Source organism: Notechis scutatus, chromosome 1 (assembly GCF_049901735.1).
Source record: "Notechis scutatus isolate UNSWTSFEM ecotype Mainland chromosome 1, rNotScu1.2, whole genome shotgun sequence".
In the NCBI taxonomy this organism is placed as follows: Eukaryota; Metazoa; Chordata; class Lepidosauria; order Squamata; family Elapidae; genus Notechis; species Notechis scutatus.
In genome coordinates, this window is record NC_142009.1 from 301,172,654 (window position 1) to 301,195,841 (window position 23,188).

At 41.3% G+C, this 23,188-nt stretch overlaps 1 protein-coding gene and 1 pseudogene across 2 annotated transcripts in view; both read right to left on the bottom strand.

The window, feature by feature from the left end:
• Positions 1 to 23,188, bottom strand: part of ITPK1 (inositol-tetrakisphosphate 1-kinase) — a 136,326-nt gene that overhangs the window by 51,533 nt on the left and 61,605 nt on the right. For both annotated transcript variants that reach the window (XM_087952092.1, XM_087952091.1), the window contains exon 3: positions 5,055 to 5,180. In XM_087952092.1, the coding sequence (XP_087808218.1) occupies positions 5,055 to 5,180 (126 nt within the window). The remainder of the gene's footprint in view (positions 1 to 5,054; positions 5,181 to 23,188) is intronic.
• On the bottom strand, positions 6,859 to 7,799 carry LOC148133458 (uncharacterized; annotated as a pseudogene).

Below are 23,188 nucleotides of genomic sequence, written 5' to 3' on the forward strand. Positions count from 1 at the left end.
TTTACGGAAAATGGTCCAGGTGGCGTCGTAAATCCTTGTGGTTGAGGGTCGCTTGGCTGCTAAAATGGTATCAATGACCTTGTTAGAGAGGTTTTCCCCCCTCAAACGTTCCCGCTCAACCTCCAGGCGGCTAGTTGAAACCACTGGGGGTTCGGGTGGAGAAGGGGACCTTGAGACAGGGAGATTCTGTCTGCTGGGATTCTCCAGGGAGGGGCTACTGATAGGCTGCGGAGGTCCACGAACCAAGGGCGACAGGGCCAATAAGGTGCTACGAGAAGCAGTTCCGCCTTCTCGTGAAGTACCTTCTGAAGGACTATGGGCACCAGCGCCAGAGGAGGGAAAGCATAAAGGAGGCCCGTGGGCCACGGACACCGAAGGGCGTTGTGGTCCTCCGCCCCTGGGGATGGGAATCTTGAAACGAACCTTGGAAGTTGGGTATTGAGGGGGGAGGCAAACAGGTCTACTACTGGTGGGCCGAAAATGGATGTCACCTCCCTGAATAGAGATGGGTGGAGACGCCACTCCGACTGGTTTATGGTGGCCCTGCTCAACCAGTCTGCTCGGGTGTTGGAGATACCCGAGATGTGGTCTGCCCTGAGGGAAAGAAGGTGAGACTCCGCCCACTGACAGAGGCGCTCGGCCTCCCTCATTAGGCGTGATGATTGAGTGCCTCCCTGCTTGTTGATGTGGGCTTTGGCCGTGATGTTGTCGGTGAGGATGAGAACGTGGTGGCCACGTACCTGGGGAAGGAAACTGCGGAGGGCCAGATGGACGGCGCAAAGCTCCAACCAGTTTATGTTGCACAGTTTGTCTGTCGCTGACCATCTGCCCTGTGCTGTAAGGGACTGTAGGTGAGCGCCCCATCCGGACAGACTGGCGTCTGTGGTAACGGTGAGTCTTGGGGGCTCCTTGAGGAGGCAGCCCTTGTTGATAGACGCTTTGCTCCACCAAAGGAGGGAGGTGAGCACCCTTGGTGGGACCCTGACCTTGCGTTTTGAGTTGCTTGATCCGGTTCTTTGGTACGGGAGCAGGAACCACTGGAGGGATCTGGAGTAGAAACGGGCCCAGGGAATAATGGAAAGACAAGATATCATTTTACCCAGTAATTGGGATAGTTCTAGAAGGAAAACCCTCTTAAGGCGTCTGATGTTTCTGACAGATTTTTGGATACTGAGGATTCTCTCCGGAGATAGGAACACCTTCCCTTTCACAGAGTCTATTACCGTCCCCAGGTGGGTTATCCTGGTGGAGGGGGATAATTGGCTTTTCTTCCAATTGATGAGGAACCCATGTTCCTGGAGGGAGGTTAGGGTGATTTGGGTATCCCTCACTGCTTGGTCCCTGGAAGGGGATAGGATGAGGATATCATCCAGGTAACAGTGGAGGCGCACCGGGAGGGTTCTGAGGTGGGCAGCTAGAGCGGCCAGGACCTTGGTAAAGGTTCTGGGGGCAGAGGCCAACCCAAATGGGAGAGCCACATATTGAAAGTGGAGGTTATTGTAGCAGAAACGCAGATATTTGTAATGAGAGGGTCGGATTGGAATGTGTAGGTATGCCTCAGAGAGGTCGATGGATGACAACCAGTCTCCCTGTCTAACGCCCAGCAGGATGGATTGCAACGTGTTCATTTTGAATTTGCGGTATACGAGATGGTGGTTAAACCACTTTAAATCCAAAATCGCTCTCTATCCCCCCGAGTGTTTGGGGACCACAAATAAGTGGGAATAGAATCCCTGTCCTCTTTGAGACAGAGGAACGGGCTGGATGGCCTGTATGTCAAGTAGGTGCTGAATTGCTGAGTCCATGAGGCTGTGCTTGGTGTGGTTCTTGGAGAGGGGGCATGGCATGAAAAAATGGGGGGGGTAAGATTGAAATTCGAGGGCAAGGCCAAACCTGATGGTGTCCCTAACCCAGGTGTCAGAAGTGGAGGAGTCCCACTGGTTGGCAAAGGTCTTAAGACGCCCGCCAATGGGAATTAAATCTGGTGGCTTATCTGGAGCGCCTGAAGGGCCTGTTGCCAGAGCCATGAAAGGGCCTTTTGAAGTTATCGCCCCTTCTGTGCCTATCAGAGGAGTCGGTCCTGTCCTGAGGCTGTCCCGAGCCAAAGGGTACCTGGGAGAGAAGGAGGTTTGGAAAAAGGGACGAAAGGGAGCTCTCCGAAAGGGCTGCAGGGGTCTGACTTGCGGATGAGGGATGGAAGGAATTTTTTCTTATTCCTTCCTTCGACTAAAAGGGGATCCAGAGATGGTCTGAACAATTTATTTCCTACGAGGGGAGCGGAAGCCAATTTTACTTTCTTGAGACGGCCAAGAGAACTTGAAAACACTGCCTACTCTGCACGAGGCTGAGCATAAAAATGGGGAACGCTGTAATGGAGCCACGTGATGGAAGGAGGAGCGTTCCTCAAGAATTAAGCTCAGCCTACAACAGCAGAGACTGAAGCACCACCCACTCTCTGGATGATCCGAGCAGCTCTAAGGAGAATATTACACAATTGTGGATATTATTTGGAACAGTTTTTCATTTAAGTACATTTCACCTTGAAGTGTGTCTCTACAATATGGTCCAAAAAGAAAAAAGAAAAAGTGTAATACAGAACAAAAATTGCTAAAGAATTCAATCTAGGTCATTTGTACAAACTGTGCTTCTTAAAAGAAATAAAAGAAACTAGTCATACATTCATTTTGCATTTTAAAGATAAGTAACCCATGTTTTTAATTGCCTGGCCTAGTTAATTTTTCTTTTGCTTAGACAGTATAACTTCATGATTATTATTGTTAGTCTTAAGGGAAGAACTATTCATTTTATATCTTATTTATTCAAGACAGTTTTACAGCCAAGCTCTCACAATATCACCCTAACGTTTCTGAGCCAAGGACTAAAGTCCATACAAGAAGAATGAGATAAGATACGTTGGATATATCAGAAATTATAAGATAAAAATTCTGACTCACACGTGTCATATAAACCCTTAAGAAATGAAGCAACAAGCATTGAAGACCTTTTTAAAATTGCTTAAATCAACTGCAATTGAATTCCATAAATACTGGATCAAGTCAATTTTGTTCCTTGTGTAATAGATGTTATTAGCAGACCTGAAAAAAGAAATTAACGTATCTGCAATGTTATATAAATGAATGTGGATATTAAGGTAATAGGTTCCAAACTCTTTGGAGATTTAAGACTAACATATGCAATTTGAATTGATAACCAATTCAACTGAAGTAAAATTCAGTTTGATAATGCATTAAGAGTCTCTAACTCCTTAAACATCTAAGTGGTCACATCTTTGTGCTGCCTAGATTAACTAAGATCAATTTTGGCTGTTGATGAACATACCAGAACTGACAAAAGGCTCTCCTGTCATTGTGCCTCTTCAGACATCAATTTTTTTTGGAGGGGACTCATTAAATTTGCAGACAAGACCAAGCTGTCAGTAATAGCCAACACGATTCAGAAGGATCTTGACAGACTTGAATACTGGGCACTATCTAACAAAATGAAATTTAATGGTGAAAAAAGTAAGGTTCTACATTTAGGCAAGAGAAACCAAATGCACAGGTACAGTATAGGTGGTATCTTACTCAACAGTAGTAACTGTGAGAGGGATCTTGGAGTCCTAGTAGACAATCACTTAAATATGAGCCAGCAGTGTGCTGCAGCTGCCAAAAAAGCTAACACAGTTCTAAGCTGCATAAATAGAGGGATAGAATCAAGATCACGTGAAGTATTATGGAGCCTCTGTGGCGCAGTGGTTAGAGTGCAGTACTGCAAGCTACTTCTGCTGCAGCCAGCTGCCTACAATTTGGCAGTTCAAATCCCATCAGGCTCAAGGTTGACTCAGCCTTCCATCCTTCTGAGGTTGGTTAAATGAGGACCCAGATTGTTGGGGGCAATATGATGACTCTGTTAAAGAGGGCTGTAAAGCACTATAAAGTGGTATATAAGTCTAAGTGCTATTACTATTAATAACACTTTATAATGACTTGGTAAGGCCACACTTGGAACACTGCATCCAATTTTGGTCACCATGGTGTAAAAAAGATATTGAGACTGTAGAAAGAGTGCAGAGAAGAGCAACAAAAATGATTAGGGGACTGGAGGCTAACACATATAAAGAACAAATGCTAGAATTGGGTATGTCTAGTTTAATGAAAAGAAGGACTAGGAGTGACATGGTAGCAGTGTTTCGATATCTCAGGAGCTGCCACGAAAAAGAGGGAGTCAAACTATTCTCCAAAGTGTCTGAGGGCAGGACAAGAAGCAATGGATGGAAACTAATCAAGGAGAGAAGCAATCTAGAACTAAGAGAAATTTCCTGACAGAACAATTAACCAGTAGAACAACTTGCCTCCAGAAGTTATGAATTCTTCAACACTGGAAGTTTTTAAGAAGAAATTGGACAACCATTTGTCTGAAATGGTGTAGGGTTTTCTACCTGAGTTGGACTAGAATTTCCAAGGTGCTTTCCAACTCTGTGATTCTGTTCTGTTCTGTTCTATTCTCCTTATATTAAGAAGTCCTTCAGATTATGCATGTTGCCAGATATTAAACCAGGGATATAAATAACATACTATTGTAACTTACAGAGGTAAATGGATTTTTGGTAGTATGTTTTTGTTGAACTTAATATGTATTTTTGTTTGCATAGAATACATTTGCCCCATCTGGAACTTGGAACAAAATTGTTTGTCCTCTATGCAACGGTGCTGCCGTATACAAAATTATACTTCAGACAGGAATGCAGTAGTTTTTAATGTGTGATTTGCACCTCTTTGCATGTTTATTTTATTTATTCATGTCACACTTTTTCATTGTTTTTGAGAGGTGAGTTTTTCATCTATGATTAATATATAAAAATATATATTTTTAAACATGAAGTTTGTCAGGTGAGAAAGATTCAGCTGTGATAGTTCCTTCACCATCAAGATCTAGAACACGTTCCATATTCTGTTTCTTTACATAAAATATTTTTAGGCAATTCTCAACTAAAAGAATTGTTTGCAGAGAAATAGAAGTGCAGCTGATAATTGCATATAACAAATAGTACTCACCTGGAACCTGTGAACCAACTCCAAAGACTGGCTGTCATTTTGGTCAGCTTCAATTAGGACATCTGTCAGTTTATGTATGATCACATCTAATGGGCCCTGGTCTTCTATTCGTTTGGTAAGGTCGAGCTGAGAAAAATGTGATGATGAAAGAAAAAAAGAGGATTATTCTATAAAGTACTAAATCTGCCCTTCCAATATTTCCTTATTGCCCAATAACTTAATTAAGAATATTTTCCACCTCCCTCCCACCTGGTCCCACCTTCCCCATTTTTGATTGTAGCCTTTGGCTTGTATTAACTTATTTATGGTGTGTGTGTGTGTACGTGTGCATGCATGCGCGTTGTTCATACTATACAACAATGACTTCTACATGGAACATTCACCTACAACCATGAGTTACTTTATAAGCAAAGCTGTTGTCAGGCAAGGATGGGAATTGTAGGTTATCATTATCTGGAATGTAAGCTGGGTTATGAGGGTGACTCAGACAACAAGTTGTAGACCCTACAGCACGGAGTATTTTATCACACTGTAAACACTTCAAAACTTTTCAGTTGTGGTCCTGAATGCTGAACTTGAAATGTTGTGTGTGCAAAGCCTAGCTTCTGTTATTTCCACTATCTATATTTCATGCTGAAATTTTCTGAAATAGTTACAAACAGTGAGTATTCAAGGCAGTTAACAAAAATTAATTTCAAAATAAAATAAACCAAGCTTGTATTCATATTTACTTTAGCTATATGAACTACAAAATACTTCATTTGGATATCAAGCTAAGCCTTACAGTAAATGTGAATGTGTCATAAATGCACTGCTTGCATCCAACTGCCTCTAATTCTGCTTGGCTAGATATACGTTTCTCACCAGTCATAGCTGAAAACTTGGACACTTAATCCTTTATTCAGGAATTGGTTTACTCACCAGAAGGCTTATGGACATGACTCAGCAAGATTAGTCTTTTTGGACAAGAGTGAAGCTAAAGTTAAACTCTACATATAGGTTCATGTTCCATTATTTAAATTCTAGATTTTTTTCTCCTGATTTATTTACTCAATAGTCCCTTAACTAGTTTCTTAAAGGATTTTGGAAAGCATTTGATCTAAATTGACAGAATGGTTTTCCCAAGTCCTGTCTTGCCTATCTTATTTTTATAGTTAGCATACAATACATTTACTTTACATGAGATCACAGAAAATTTTGCCACATTATGTGTAATGTTTCTCATTTGACAGGAATAAAAAGGTGTAGAATTGCTCCAAGTGATCTGGGAATTGCGGGGAAAGATGTATAAATATACTTAGCATGGGACTTGTTATAAAAGGTATAGTATAAGATATGCTTAATGTTCACTATTGATCCTGATTCAGAGGAGCTGATAAATCCTAACCCAAACTAGGCTGGTAACACTATAGATAGGAATACATCAAACCTTCCTTTTACATATGATCTCCTATATTTTAGGATTTATAAGTAAAAAGAGTACCTATCAGACTTCCCTCTGAAGTAAATAAAATTTTGCTGATTTCATCTGTTTGACGGATTAATTCTTGATGATTGCCTATCTCCTCGGTTGATTTTATTTATTTATTTATTTATTTATTTATTTATTATTTATTTATTTATCTATTTTATATTGCCGCCTATTCCCCCATGGTGACTCGAGGTGGCTTACACAATGTAAAACCATATTTAAAACAAAAAATAAAAATAAAAACCAATAAAAACTAACAAAAAGAATCAAATAAATTAATAAAGTACAACAGAAAAAAATCTGGGGGAAAAAACACACCTACCCCCTGCCCCATCAACAGCAGATCACACTAGGCATTTGATAGGCTGCACCCCGCTCTGGTTCCCCAGGCCCCTGGCAAAACCAGGTCTTCAGTGCCTTCCAAAGGAATGCTAGAGTGGGGGCCATTCTAATCTCTGGGGGAATGATGTTCCAGAGAGAGGGAGCCACCATGGAGAAGGCCCTTCTTCTGGGTCCCACCAGGTGTATCTCCCTCAGGGATGGACCTGCAACATTCCCTGACTTCCCGCTCTAATGGGTCAGGTAGATGTGAGCAGCAAGAGACATTCCCTCAGACAACCCAGTCCCAAGCCATGAAGGACTTTAAAGGTGACAACCAGAACCCTGAATTGCACCTGGAAGCAAATCAGCAACCAATGCAGCTCCTACAGGAGAGGTGACACATGTGCATACCGGGGTCTGCACAAAACCATGCGGGCTGCTGCATTTTGCACCAACTGGAGCTTCTGGGTGCTCTTCAAGGGCAGTCCCATGTAGAGTGTATTGCAATAATCAAGACGGGAAGTGACCAGGGCATGAGTGACTGCGAGTAGGGATTGTTGGTCCAGGAAAGGGCATAACTGGTGCACAACCCGCAGTTGCGCAAAGGCCCTTGTGGCCATGACCACCACCTGCTCTTCGAGCAGGAGTTGTGAGTCCAGGAAAACCCCTAGATTATGCACAGGGTCTGTTTGGAGTAGTGCCACCCCATCCAAGACCAAAGGTGGCAATTCTCCCTGAGCCAACGAACCCTAAACCCAGAGCCATTCGGTCTTACGAGGGTTTAGTTTCAATGCGTTGCTCCCCATTCAGCCTCTAACAGCCTCCAGACACTGTGAGAGGGAGGACACAACAACGCTTAACTCACCATGGGCCGAGACATACAGCTGAGTATCATCAGCATATTGGTGATACCTCAGTCCATGTTGATGGATGATCTCACCCAGCGGCTTCATATAAATGTTGAACAAGAGTGGAGAGAGTACCGAGCCCTGCAGAACCCCATAAAGCAGTGGTCGAGGGCTGGATCTCTCCCCTCCTATCAACACTGATTGAGAGCAGCTGCAGAAGAAGGATGTGAACCAAGACAGCACAAGGCCTCCCACTCCCATCCCCCGAAGCCACTCCAGGAGAATCCCATGGTCAGTGGTATCAAAAGCCACTGAGAGGTCAAGTAGAGCAAGGAGGGATGCACTACCCCCATCCCGCTCCCTCCAGAGATCCTCCAAAAGTGCGACCAATGCTGTTTCTGTCCCAAATCCAGGCCTGAATCTGGTAGGGGTCAAGATAATCCGTTTCATCCAGAAACCTCTGGAGCTGCTGCGTGACCACCTTCTCAACAACCTTTCCCAAAAAGGGAAGATTGGAGACAGGTCGGAAATTATCCAACCAGGTGGAGTCCAGTGATGGTTTCTTAAGAAGAGGGAGGACCACAGTCTCCTTAAAGTGGCTGGGGCACCGTCTCCTCCTGTAGAGAAGCATTAATCACCACCAGAGTCAACCTGCCTGTCACTTCCTTTCACAAGCCAGGAGGGTCATGGGTCTAAAACACAGGTGCTTGCGCACATACTCCCTAGGATCCTCTCCACTTCCTCAGAAGCAACAGAGTCAAACCGTTCCCAGATAGCAGGGCAAGAACCTGCCTCAGGAGCTTCCACTGGACCAGCAACCACGCCGGCATCTAACTGGGAACGAAGTTGAGCGATTTTGTCTTCCAAAAAATCCGCAAATTCCTCAGCGCGCCCCTTCAGGTGGACCTCAATCTCTTCCTTCCCTAGGAAGATACGGCTCACCTTAAAGAGGGTCGCTGGGCAATTATTATTATGATTGTTATTATGATTGTTTTATAGGTAGTCCTCAATTTACAATAATTCATTTAGTGACCATTCAGAGTTAACAATACTGAAAAAAGTGACTTATGACTTTTTCACACTTACGACCTTTGTAGCATCCCCATGATTATGTGATCAAAATTCAGATGCTTGGCAACTGGTTCATACTGATGACCTTTGCTGTGTCCCAAGGTCATGTGATCACCTTTTGCAATCTGTTGACAAGCAAAGTCAATGGGGAAGCCAGATTCACTTAACAACTGTGTTACTAACTTATCAACTGTAATGATTCACTTAACAACTATGTCAAGAAATGTCATAAAATGGGGCAAAACTCACTTAACAAATATCTCACTTAACAACAGTATTTTGGGCTCAATTGTGGTCATAAGTCGAGGACTACCTGTACTTGCTCATTGTCCATTAAAACACCATATGACTGTAAGCTTATGTCCTTGAAGGTCCATTTGTCTCCTATCATTTCTGCTTGTCCTATACAGTATGATATAGTTAGCTCACTCTGGGTCCTGTCAATGAAGCAATGGCATCTAATAGAGCCCCAGAAAGTAGGCTTTCTCTGTTGTAGAATTAGTCCTCTGGAAAACTATCTTGCTAGAGTTTTATATTGATCCTCTCCCCTACCTTTTTAGCAGCCGTTTAAAAAGCATGAAATCATGGACCTTAGAGTCTACTGCATAGATTCTAAATTATATTCCCACTGAAAGATAACTATTTTTGCCTGATATCTTCCAACTATGCCAGCCAACATTTAATAATGAAAACAATGTCTCCTTGTTATGTCTACCACATTGATAGACAGATAATACATGACTGGCATTAATCTGAAGAAGGAGCTTATTGTACATATGCAGTTGCCCTGCAGGATTCCTTTCATTAGAACAAGAAAACTAGTCAATTTATGTTCGAAGGATGGCTAGAACTGCATTTCAGATCAATAGGAAGTAGACAAAGCATATTTGCAGATTTCCGGACTAATATAAATCACCAATTTTTTTAAAAGGTTTTGTAAGACTCTGCTATGCTTTATAAACGTTTTCTTTGAATCAAGCTTAACTCCTAGTGGATAGATCTGTTTTTTGCAACAGTATAGAAGTGTTTTGTCATGTCCTAGTCCAGGAGTGTCAAACTGGTGGCCCGCATCATGTGCAGGACATGCCAACCCGGCTCCCCAAAGCCAAAAAACATCATGATATTGTCATGTGACATCACATGACACGATCGAGTTTGATACCCATGGCCTAGTCCATATCCCTGGAATTCTCAAGCAGACTGACCAGGACTGACACTGTTAACTTCCAATCCTAGACAAGGCTGGCCAGCTTAAAGTGGAGAAACTCCCACATGTGACAACTTCATTGTCTTCTATACCAGTGGTCCCCAACCTTTTTTGTACCAGGGACCGGTTTCAAGCAGAAACATTTTTTCAAGGACCGGGGAGAGAATCGAGTTTGGTAGTTTGCTTGCAGACGTTTCATTACCTGACTAGGTAACATCTGATGTTGTTACCTAGTCGGGTAATAAAACGTCTGCCAGCAAACCACCAAGTTCAGGGAGCGCTCGGCCCTGCCTCCTCAGCCCCATCCCTCAGGTGTCTGTCTCCTCCCTCCCTCAGGTGTCTGCCTCGTTCCTCTCTCAGTCACTCTATCGCTCCTCCAGCAGCCCAAGAAGCCGGGGGTGGCTTTCCTGTCGCCACAGCTTCCCGAGCGCCGTTTCACCCCACCCCGCCCGCCCGCCCGCTCGCGGTTCAATCCACAGTGCTCCGTTCTACCTGCCTGCCTGCCTGCCTTCTTCGTTTCGGAGCAGCTTCGCTGATAAAAGAGGCGAATAGTTATTATTCTCAGCCGAAGCTGTTCCTAAACAACCAGGCAGGCAGGCAGGCAGAACGGAGCACTGTGGATTGAACCGCGAGCGGGCGGGCGGGCGGGTGGGGTGAAACGGGCGCTTCGGGAAGCTGCGGCGACAGGAAAAGCCACCCCCGGCTTCTTTGAAGCAGTTTCTTCCTGGGCTGGTGGAGGAGCGAAAGCGACTGAGAGAGCTGAGCCAGAGAGAGCAGGACAGGCTTCGGTTGCTTCCTCCCTCCCCTTCTTTCATTTGTGTCCTTGATCCCGATCCCAGCAGCATTCACCGAAGGCGAAGAAAGCCGCCATTTTTTTATTTTTTTTTCTTTGCGGCCCGGTAAAGAGTGCTCTACGGCCCGGTACTGGTCCGCGGCCCGGTGGTTGGGGACCCCTGTTCTATACTATCTCTCATATCTAACTATTTCTTTGTCTTACTCTCTTGTTGCTGTAAATGGTTTAAGTTGTAAGGTTTTTTTTAATGATGTTGTGAGAAAGAATTTTGCAATAGCTGGAGAAAATGCCAAAAGGATGTTTTGTTCCATATTAACTCTATTTCTAAATTAGTTTTTTTATTTATTTGAAAAGTCCGGAACGAATAATAAGCTGAGATCACCAAACCTAAGGTAACACATGAAATTTGTTGAAAAAAACACCACACATTTTATCTCCCCCCCCTTCCCTTTCCATTCAATTGCACATCTTCTCAGCCCTTCAATGTAGGACAAATACAAGAAACAGACACTGCAGATGCTCCAGGAAGGCTACTTTATAGTAGCATAGTAGCAGAATCTTTAACATAGGAGAGTAACAGTCATGTTAAATAACCATTCCCTTACACAACTATATTAAATGAAGTGACATGAGTTGTGAGAACAAGCATTCCTTCTTACTAGGCCTCAAATAAATAGGCTGTATGAAAAACATATGAATACATATGTTGAAATATGATTTTACTGATTTTGCTACTCATGTATATTTGGTCTAGAAGTATGCTTTCTGTCCATGCCAATATGGCTTCGTATTCTGCCTTTTATGATATGACTATCACAATACAAAAAAATCCCTACCTTGCTAAGAACTATTCATTTCAGAAATTGTATCAAAAATGAAGAAGCATAAACAGTAGTGGTATTCAGCCGGTTTGCACCGGTTCTGGCAAACCGGTAGCAAGGATTTGGTGTGGGTCGCCAAACCAGTACTATCTTCTGGCTGGCCATGCCCCAATCCTTTCTTGCTTGCTCGCTTGCCCTGCCCGCCTGATTCCCAATGCTCACTCACCCTGTCCGCCCAATGCTCACCCGCCCAGTCACTCCTTAAGGTGTTTCTTTCCCCCCCCCCCTTCTTACTGCTTTGCCCAGGAGGCTCCCAAGTCTAGGAAGGTCCCAAAATGGAGTGTGAAGGGGTGCTGCATGCCCTTCCTATGCTCCATTTTTTTCTTCCTGAACCCCAGGGGAGCCTTCTGGGAGCAAAAACGCCTCCCCTAGAGGCTCCCGAGGCCAGGAAGGCCGCAAAATGGAGCATGGAGGGGTACTGCGTGCCCTTCCTATGCTGTTTTTTCCTTCCTGAGCCCCAGGGCAGCCTTTTGGGAGCAAAAATTCCTCCCCTGGAGGCTCCCAAGGCCAGGAAGGCCCAAAAAAATGGGGTGGGGGTGCTGCAAAAAAAGGCCCACAGAACCGGTAGTAAAAAAATTTGTATCCTACCACTGAGCATCTTGTGAGATCAATTTTTCTTAGCATGAGGAAATACTTGCCGTCAGTGCTTAGATAAGGAAGAGATTTGTTCCATGTGGTGTACAGTGGCTTCTAAATATGAAATACCTTGCCTAGATCATAATTTCTAATAGCAGGAACCAACAATGTCAGCCAATTATTAGACAGATTATAATGTTTGCAAGAATATTTCCATGTTCTGAGAACAATTTGTAACTGTAAAAAAGTAAATATTTCTAAACTGAACTGAATTTGGAGTCTTTCCATGTTTTCTTTGTATGCTGGCATAAAGTCTATGTCAACAAAATAAAGCTTTTCTAACAGAAATAGCTCCTTCTTAGTGCATATTTCTTATGGACTTCTGCTGACCACAACCACAAAACAGTGTCATTTTCTGGCTGGAAATGGAATTCCAGTTCTCTTGTTACCTGCTCCTTGCAGTATTTCACTTCAAATAATGTGTATATTTGAGATAGTAACACTAAAACATTAATTTTTGCCACAAATTCTGAATATTGCTTATATATTCTGATTCCATAATCAGCAAGAAGAAAAAGAAATCAAGATGTGGGAATTTTAATCTGAGAAAGCCAATGGTAGAATTGAACAGTGACAGAGAATATGGTGGATTTTAGAAACAAAATAGATTCTAGACAAGACTAGACTAGATTAATAGATTTTTTTATTACACTCACATACTAGAGTTACTCATGCAATTGGATCCAGCAGATAATAGCACAGAGTTAAGCTTATATCAGCTCAGAAATGAAAGTGGATTAGGCCTGCAGGTGAGACCATCAGAAAATTGTTGGGCTTTAGGCAAGACTGCAGGTTTTTTTTAAACTGCCATACTATTCTCACAAAATTGCATGGATGTATCCATGAAATTATCAGGAGTCCAATTTGACTTGAACACATCTTTACCATTTACAGAGAATTAAGTAGTACCAAAATCTCTGCTGTACTTTCTCCACAAAATGATCTGATTTAATTTTTCCTTCTTCAACCATTGTTCTTCTACAATTGTACCACAGTTGCTTTTCTGAAGTTTATAAGTAAACATTTTAACTATGGAAATAAAATACATTTTCCCTACACTGTTGGAATTATTTTTTACTTTTTGTCTCTATGATGGTATAATTTCAATTACAATCAACCCAATCTTTCTTAATTGGTTGTATGGATTACTAAAGTATAAATCACATACTGTGTAAAGTGTTACATATTAGTATTTTTTTAATCTCATTGTTATTCTGTAGACCGCAACAAAATATTTTACATATAACAGTTTAAATTGTCTTCCATATTTCCAAAATCAAATATGGTTAATATCCCACTGTATAGATTAGAATTAAAGTTTAATATCTGAGGATTTGAGTTTTGTAATATTACCTTATCTTAGCCACAAAAATTAATTGCATTTGTACATTCCGTATTCTTCAACAAAAGATTTATGGCACAACATAATTCCATAAGTTGTACAGTTTCATGCTTTGCCACTGATTTCAGTGCTTCTGGCATTGGACTCGACTTCTTCTGAACAGAATGTACAGAGCTAGCCTTCACTGACCCTGTCCAAAGTCTATATGCAGTGTTTCTGAGGCAACTGTAATATGTAGGGATTATTCTCTCAGGGTTACTAAGTCAGAAAACTTTTCATTTATTTGTGGTTTGAGATTTCAATTTAACAAAGTTTACTAAAAACAACCCTCCACAACAATATATAACACAATTGGTTTATTTCTGTCAAATCTTATCTAGTTATTTATAATACATTTATATTTTCCTGGGTTTTGTGTGAAAATCAAGATTATATACCGGTAAGTAATTGTTCTCCCACCAATTCCTTTTATTCTATCAACCACTCTATGAGGAAGAATGGATTCAAAGACAGTCACTGATCCAAAGGGCGAGGATTTTGAAAGCTGAAATCCTATTGGGCCTTGAAAAAAATACAAATTGTTGTGACTTTACAAAATTACAAATTTTTGTATTTTTTGTAAAATTACAAAACATGGTGATTGTAATTCTTATTAAACTATGAATATATTTAGGGGGCAACTAAAAGAGCTTTGAAAAGCCCATTATATATTCAAAGACTGGGTATGTAACAATGTGCATGCGTATATATCGATATCTATACTTCAGAAAAAGTAGACATTTGAATTTGATATTTTATGAAAAACTTGATAGGCTTTCACATACGAGTATATTCTCTTTTTTTTTCAATTCCTCAATGGTCAATTATGAAAGAACTGCCACAACTAAGGTTTAATGGTCCACTTGATCTTTTAAGGCTTGCAACTTCACAATAATTTTTAACTATTTCAAGCCTCAAAATCATGAATGTCAGGTCCTTCAACAAATGCATCTATGTCCTTTAACAGAAAAAGATTCAGATTTACATCTGTTCAAGTGCATTTGAAAGTCTGCAGTAGAAGTACTAGAGAAAGAAGGGAGAGATGCAATAAATATAGTCATCTAAAAGCAGAGAAACAAACTATGAATTGGAGTGAATCATTTATTATAATACTTTAATATATTTCCTTATCAGCTTTGTTCAGTCAAATTTTTGCTATCTCTCCCTCATTCCAAGTTTAGAATAAGCTCAGCTGTAAGTTAAAATGGATTGCAACCAAAGGGAGGGAGGAAAAATAAGTGGCTTATATACCTCTTCTTGTGATTAGAAAGGTTACTGAAAAGGGCAATTCAGCTGAGCACCCTAACTTAATGTAACACGTGAACTTATTCTACGGTATGTAGTCCATGTATAAACATAATATTGCTATTAACATGTTCATAAGGAAATGTATATTCTATTTTTCTCATTTTAAGAAATAGTAGTACTATATTTCCATTTTCAAATCAAGGCTTGTTAGCCAGCAATATTTTAATTGTTTGAATTATTTTTTTTATAACTACAAAATTACACTTAATCTTATTCCAGAAGCCACAGGGACTAGTTATACTAATCTCTCTACAATATTCAGATACCCCAATTTTATACCCATGCTTCTGTGAAAAATGACCTTGCTCAAACACGGGACAAACTTTTCCAGTGATTATTTGAATATATGTTGAATACAGAAATTTAACTAAGCAAGTGCAGAGAATAAAACCTGCTGGGATTGAAAAAAGTTAAATCTTTTTTTGGTAAAAGAGTGGATGACAGAAATGTGACATAATAAAGCACAGATGCACAGAGCTAATTTAGTCATTCGCTCATTTCTAGCAGGAGTGGTAAACTTGCATATTCAAAATAATTATTGAAACTGAATTTTCAAGAAGCATTGTTCAGCTGAAAGTATATGAAAGAATTTGTCAAGAAGAGCTAAATATTAGGTAAAAGAAACAAAACTGTACATTTTTGAGGTTTCAAAACTGGCACTGAATTGGATATGGTAACAAATCAGGCATCAAAACAATGCAGAGGACATTAGAAACTAGAAGATGATCCTACAGAATTATATTGGCTCTTTCAAAAGCTTTGGTGATTTTACTATTGTTTCAAATTATTAAATCAATTCAATACAAATTGAAACAATAGAAAAATATTGGGAGAGAAATTTAATATAAATTGGTCCCAATTACAGCATAGTGTATATAGCTTGCTATCAGATATAAGATTTATTTGGTGTCTCAGACAATGTATTTTGTATGGTAGCTTGGTTGCAAGCTGCATGCCACACCCAATTTAAAGTGTTCACTATACAGTACAAAACCTTACATTGCTTAGGTCAAGCTTTCTACAGATCCCGTTTCACCTTATGATCTGACTTTTAATAGGGCATCTTCTGAAAGCTGCAACACAGATACATTTAACACCTGTATTTCTGGGGAGAGAGACATGGCCATAAACCACTGCACTTTGGGGTCCCACAGGATTCTACTCTCTCTGCTGTTCTTATTTAACAACTTCGTGAAAGCACTGGGTGGAGCTAAACCCTTAATACACTGACAAATATCATCAATATAATGATGATACACAGTAATACATCTCTACCTAGTAATTCCATCCAGGCTCTTTTGCAACAGGAGATAAGAAATATATTTCTTATTAAGTTTATTAAAACAATTAGCATGTTTTTAAATCTTAAATATTTTTATTGCTTTGATGTATTTATTTTTCTCTTCAACTTTCATTCGATATTGCCTTGGCAATATTATAGCATGTAAATATTTGTTGAAAACAAACTAAATCTTCCTGTCGGTTATTTTTAGATTATTCCCAGTTTTTAAATTAGAAAAAATATTCTGCTTTTGGCAAGCCTTTAAGAATCTAAATCTTATTCCACATATTAACAATCCAAATAAAATGAAGCATGAAGAAACATGGAAACCCCCAAAAATATTCTGAACACACTTTATAAAACCAATTTCTACTTTCTGAATTATCAGAGAAGTTTACAAGTAATCCATAGCAATCATCATTTCAAGTAATAAGTCTTAGAAATCTTGGAAGATTTTACAGAAGCAGATTTCAGCTTTCTTATGGAAAAACCGAGACATTATTTATTTATTTATTTATTTATTTATTTATTTATTTGTGTGTGTGTGTGTGTGTGTGTGTGTGTGTGTGTGTGTGTATGTATGTATGTATGTATGTTATCTTTATATCCTGCCTTTCTTTCAATAGATCAAGGCGGATAAAGTGGAGATCAAGATGATCTCCACTTTATCCCCACAACAACAGCTTTTTGAGATAGGTTACCTGAGAGAAAGAGAAAGAACCCACATCAAGCGAGGTTTCCCTGGCAAAGATTTGAAATTGAGTTTCTCCAGTTCTGTTCCAATACGTCAATTACTGTACAACTTTGACAACTAAAATGGATTTACATGAACACATTTATATTTGTGTCCACTTAAAAGCACTGTCTGGGATTTTCACATTTATTTTCATAAAATATCTTCCTTTGCCATTATTCCTTTTTGTTGTCATCACACATATTGTCCAGTTTTATACTATGCAAAATTATTATTTGTAAAAATGTAGGATACTTTGCCTCACATTGATATCCCTAAGGAGTGATAGATAGATAGATAGATAGATAGATGGATGGATGGATGGATGGATGGATGGATGGATGGATGGATGGATGGATGGATAGATAGATAGATAGATAGATAGATTATTTATATATTTATATTTATATGTATGTATGTATATACGTATGTATGTATATATGTATATGTATATGTGTATATGTATATGTGTATGTATATATATGTATATATATATATATATATGGATCTTTGGTTATTCGGGTTTTCTCCCGCGTAAGATTCAAAGTATCTAGGCAACGTTTGGGCGAGGTCCCACTCGCCATCTTCAGGCTGGTGCTTTCGGCTTAGTGCCAGTGCAAGCAGTGTGTGACCGGAGCTGCCATCTCTCTATATATACAAGTGGTGGGGATGGTGTGCTGGGCTGGTTGGCTGTGCTGCAGCCTCTTGATTGGTTGATGGAGTTGATGTTGGTATAATGGGCTGTGTAATGGCCTTTTGTTGTAGAGATATCCTGGATCTTGTGCTGTCATCTCCTGGGTCGTTAGCCTCTTGTGTTTTAACGGCTTGGGTAATGGGTTGTGTGATGGGCTTGTGAGTTCTTTTGTTGTGGTATCCTGGGTCTTGCGTTGTAATCTCCTGGGTCGTTTGTGTTTTGATCTCTTTTCGATTAGCCTCCTGTGTAGTAACAGCTTGGGTAATGGGTTGTGTGATGACCTTGTGAGATTTATTGCTGTGGTATCCTTGGTCTTGTGCTGTGATATCCTGGGTCATTTGCTGTGTTGTGACTTCTTGAGTTCTTGAGGTGTAGTTTCTTGAGTTTTCTGATGTGATGTCCTGAGCGGGTGGCTGTGATGTAGCATTTTGGGTTTTTAATATGGCTTTGAGTTTGGGGTCTGGGTCTGTGTTCGTTTGGCTTCGAGTTCGTGGTCGTGCCACATCTTCATGGTGGGGGTCAGTTCGCTTCATGTATGGTTCAGAGGAGTTTGAAGTGGGTAGTGATGCAGCTGCAGTGCGGCTTCTGGTCTGTGGTCGTGTCTCATCTGTGTGGGTGTGAGTCTGATTTTTACGTGGAAGTGTGGTGGTGGCATCTTGTGTGGCCCTCATGGGTGTGGGTCTGGTGTCATTTATCATGTTGGGTACTCGTCTGTTCATGAGGCGGGTTTCCAAATGGCTGGTAAGCGGGAGGTGTCATCTCTTTTATTCATGCTGTGTGGCGTTTTTCTATCTCTATGGCTTCTCTGATTATTCTGCTGCTGTGGTGTTCAGTTTTGGCGATAGTTCTGGTATTTTAAGGTCAATCTCATGTCCTGTGGTTTTGAGGTGTTGGACCAGGAAGAGGTTGGTTCTTCTTTTTGATTGAGTTCTTATGTTCTTCAACGCGTGCACTTATTCTTCTGTTAGTTTGTCCAATGTATGTGGTGAGGCAGGCAGTGCAGGGGATTTCATATACTCCTTGGTTTTCTAACTCGATTTTGTCTTTAGGGTTTCTTAGGATGGTGGATATTTTTCTGTTTGTGCAGAATGCTGTTTTAATGTTGTGTTTTTGGAGGATCTTGCTGATTTTGTCTGTAGTGCCTTTTATATATGGGAGGAGGGCTTTGCCGTTCTCTTGTTCTCTGTCTTGGATTTTGGTTGGGGTTTCTTTTTGGATTAGGTGGGTGATCTTCTTTCTTTGAAATCCATTGGCTGTTAGTACGTTGGTGAGAGTGTTTAGTTCGGTTTTTAGGTGTTGTTCATCAGCTAAGCATTTTGTTCTGGAGATGAGTGTCTCAGCTACGGAATTGATCTGTGCTGGGTGGTGGTGTGAGAGTGCGTGTAGATAGCGGTTTGTATGTGTTTTCTTTTGGTAGATGGTGTGTCCTAGGGAGCCATTGGGTTTTTGTATACCAAGACATCTAGGAAGGGAAGTTGATTGTTAGCTTCTGTTTCCATGGTGAATTGTATTTTGGGGTGTAGGCTGTTGAGGTGTGTGAGGAAGTTGTTCAGTTTTTCTTTCCCGTGTGGCCAGATTATGAAGGTGTCATCACGTATCTGAGCCAGAGTTTGGGTTTGTGATCATATTTTTCTAGAGCTTGTGTTTCAAAGTGTTCCATGTAGAGGTTTGCGATGACAGGTGAGAGGGTGATCCCATGGGTGCTCCTTCTATTTGTTTGTATTTTTGTCCATTGTAGGTGAAGTATGTATTGGATAGACAGTGGTTGGTCAGATCTAGGATGTGCTTGGGGGGTTGTATTTGTTTTGGATGGCTGTCAAGGCTTCTTTTATTGGCACTTGGGTGAAGAGGGATATGACATCGAAGCTAACTAGTAGGTCGCTGGGTTGTAAGTTTTGTTTCTTTATGATCTCGATGAACTGGAATGAGTTTCTTACATGTGAGTTGATGGATTCTGCATAGGGCTGTAGTTGTTTGGCGAGAAATTTGGCTAGGTTTTGTAGAGGTGAGCCTATGGAGCTGACTAAAAAAAATATGATCACAAACCCAAACTCTGGCTCAGATACGTAGATGACACCTTCATAATCTGGCCACACGGGAAAGAAAAACTGAACAACTTCCTCACACACCTCAACAGCCTACACCCCAAAATACAATTCACCATGGAAACAGAAGCTAACAATCAACTTCCCTTCCTAGATGTCTTGGTATACAAAAAACCCAATGGCTCCCTAGGACACACCATCTACCAAAAGAAAACACATACAAACCGCTATCTACACGCACTCTCACACCACCACCACCCAGCACAGATCAATTCCGTAGCTGAGACACTCATCTCCAGAACAAAATGCTTAGCTGATGAACAACACCTAAAAACCGAACTAAACACTCTCACACAACGTACTAACAGCCAATGGATTTCAAAGAAAGAAGATCACCCACCTAATCCAAAAAGAAACCCCAACCAAAATCCAAGACAGAGAACAAGAGAACGGCAAAGCCCTCCTCCCATATATAAAAGGCACTACAGACAAAATCAGCAAGATCCTCCAAAAACACAACATTAAAACAGCATTCTGCACAAACAGAAAATATCCACCATCCTAAGAAACCCTAAAGACAAAATCGAAGTTAGAAAACCAAGGAGTATATGAAATCCCCTGCACTGCTCTGCCTCACCACATACATTGGACAAACTAACAGAAGAATAAGTGCACGTTGAAGAACATAAGAACTCAATCAAAAAGAAGAACCAACCTCTTCCCTGGTCCAACACCTCAAAACCACAGGACATGAGATTGACCTTAAAAATACCAGAACTATCGCCAAAACTGAACACCACAGCAGCAGAATAATCAGAGAAGCCATAGAGATAGAAAAACGCCCACACAGCATGAATAAAAGAGAGATGACACTCTCCTTTACCAGCCATTTGGAAACCCGCCTCATGAACAGACGAGTACCCAACATGATAAATGACACCAGACCCACACCCCATGAGGGCCATTAACAAGATGCCACCACCACACTTCCACGTAAAATCAGACTCACACCCACACAGATGAGACACGAACCACAGACCAGAAGCCGCACTGCAGCTGCATCACTACCCACTTCAAACTCCTCTGAACCATACATGAAGCCGAACTGACCCCCACCATGAAGATGTGGCACGCATACCAGTACCACGTAACTCGAAGCCAAACGAACACAGACCCAGACCCCAAACTCAAAGCCATATTAAAACCCAAAATGCTACATCACAGCCACCCGCTCAGGACATCACATCAGAAAACTCAAGAAACTACACCTCAAGAACTCAAGAAGTCACAACACAGCAAATGACCCAGATATCACAGCACAAGACCAAGATGTTTCCACAGCAATAAATCTCACAAGGTCATCACACAACCCATTACCCAAGCTGTTACTACACAGGAGGCTAATCAAAAGAGATCAAAACACAAACGACCCAGGAGATTACAACGCAAGACCCAGGATACCACAACAAAAGAACTCACAAGCCCATCACACAACCCATTACCCAAGCCAAGTTAAAAACACAAGAGGCTACACACCAGGAGATGACAGCACAAGATCCAGGATATTCTACAACAAAAGGCCCATTACACAGCCCATTATACCAACATCAACTCCATCAACTAATCAAGAGGCTGCAGCACAGCCAACCAGCCCAGCACACCATCCCCCACCACTTGTATATAGAGAGACAGGCAGCTCCGGGTCACACACTGCTTGCACTGGCACTAAGTCAAAGCACCAGCCTGAAGATGGCGAGTGGGACCTCGCCTAAACAAGCCTTGGATACTTTGAATCTACGGGAGAAAACCCAATAACAAATAAAGATCCACATACAAATACCGCGAGAACCTCAGAAAACAAATATTGCACCTCTACGGGAGGAAACCCACCATCTGACCAGGACTTATGAAAACTTGAAGTCCAAAGAGCTTCCATTTTATGTGACCTCGCATTCCTATGCAACTGCCGAGATCAAAATTTAATTCCCACAAGCTTCCAATTGAAATTCCACACCAACACAGCAGCCACCAAACGCATCCTAAAAAGAACAGAATTGGCCCTAATTAGAAATGAACTTCACACAAAAAGATTTCTCCTAGACCAAATCAACAAAGATCTTCTTACACTTCACCTCAGACTCAGCAACAAGATTCACCCTTACTTTGGGACAAATCCAACAACTCGCTGTCTGGAGAGCGAAACACAGACCACCCTCAAGACAGACACACACACACCAACAAACTCAGAAAACTACAACAATGCCAGAAACCAACTCCCCCCTCACAGCCACACATGAAACAAACAGTGCACAACATCTCAGACAAGATCCTCACCGGCGAAACCAAGGTCCTTTCAAAGGATTCAACTTTGCTGTTGCTCCCAAACACATCCCCACAGAAACCATCATATGCGGAGTTGAAACCAGCCTGACCAAAACCAACCCTGATGAGGCTAATAGAATCAGACTCGAAATCACCAACATCCTCTGCACTAGCAAACCACCCAAAAGCAACTTATCCAAAGAAGAACAAACTGCACTACGTGAACCTGAAAGAAGACACCAGCATAATAATCCTACCAGCAGACAAGGGCAACGCAACAGTGGTTATGAACACATCTGACTACCAAACCAAGTTAACCAACCTACTCCTAGACCCCACATACAAACCCCAAAGACAGACCCCACCACCTACCTAGAAAAAACCACCAGATCCAAAATAAAAGCCTCCCCCATCAGTGAAGAAATCCAGCAAAGAATCATACCCAGAGAGAAATCATCCAGATGCCCTAAGCTTTATGGTCTCCCCAAGATACACAAAGAAGGAACTCCACTTAGACCAATAGTCAGCTCCATAGGCTCACCTCTACAAAAACCTAGCCAAATTTCTCGCCAAACAACTACAGCCCTATGCAGAATCCATCAACTCACATGTAAGAAACTCATTCCAGTTCATCGAGATCATAAAGAAACAAAACTTACAACCCAGCGACCTACTAGTTAGCTTCGATGTCATATCCCTCTTCACCCAAGTGCCAATAAAAGAAGCCTTGACAGCCATCCAAAACAAATACAACCCCCAAGCACATCCTAGATCTGACCAACCACTGTCTATCCAATACATACTTCACCTACAATGGACAAAAATACAAACAAATAGAAGGAGCACCCATGTTTGGGATCACCCTCTCACCTGTCATCGCAAAACCTAAACTCTACATGGAACACTTTGAAACACAAGCTCTAGAAAAATATGATCACAAACCCAAACTCTGGCTCAGATACGTAGATGACACCTTCATAATCTGGCCACACGGGAAAGAAAAACTGAACAACTTCCTCACACACCTCAACAGCCTACACCCTAAAAATACAATTCACCATGGAAACAGAAGCTAACAATCAACTTCCTTCCTAGATGTCTTGGTATACAAAAACCCAATGGCTCCCTAGGACACACCATC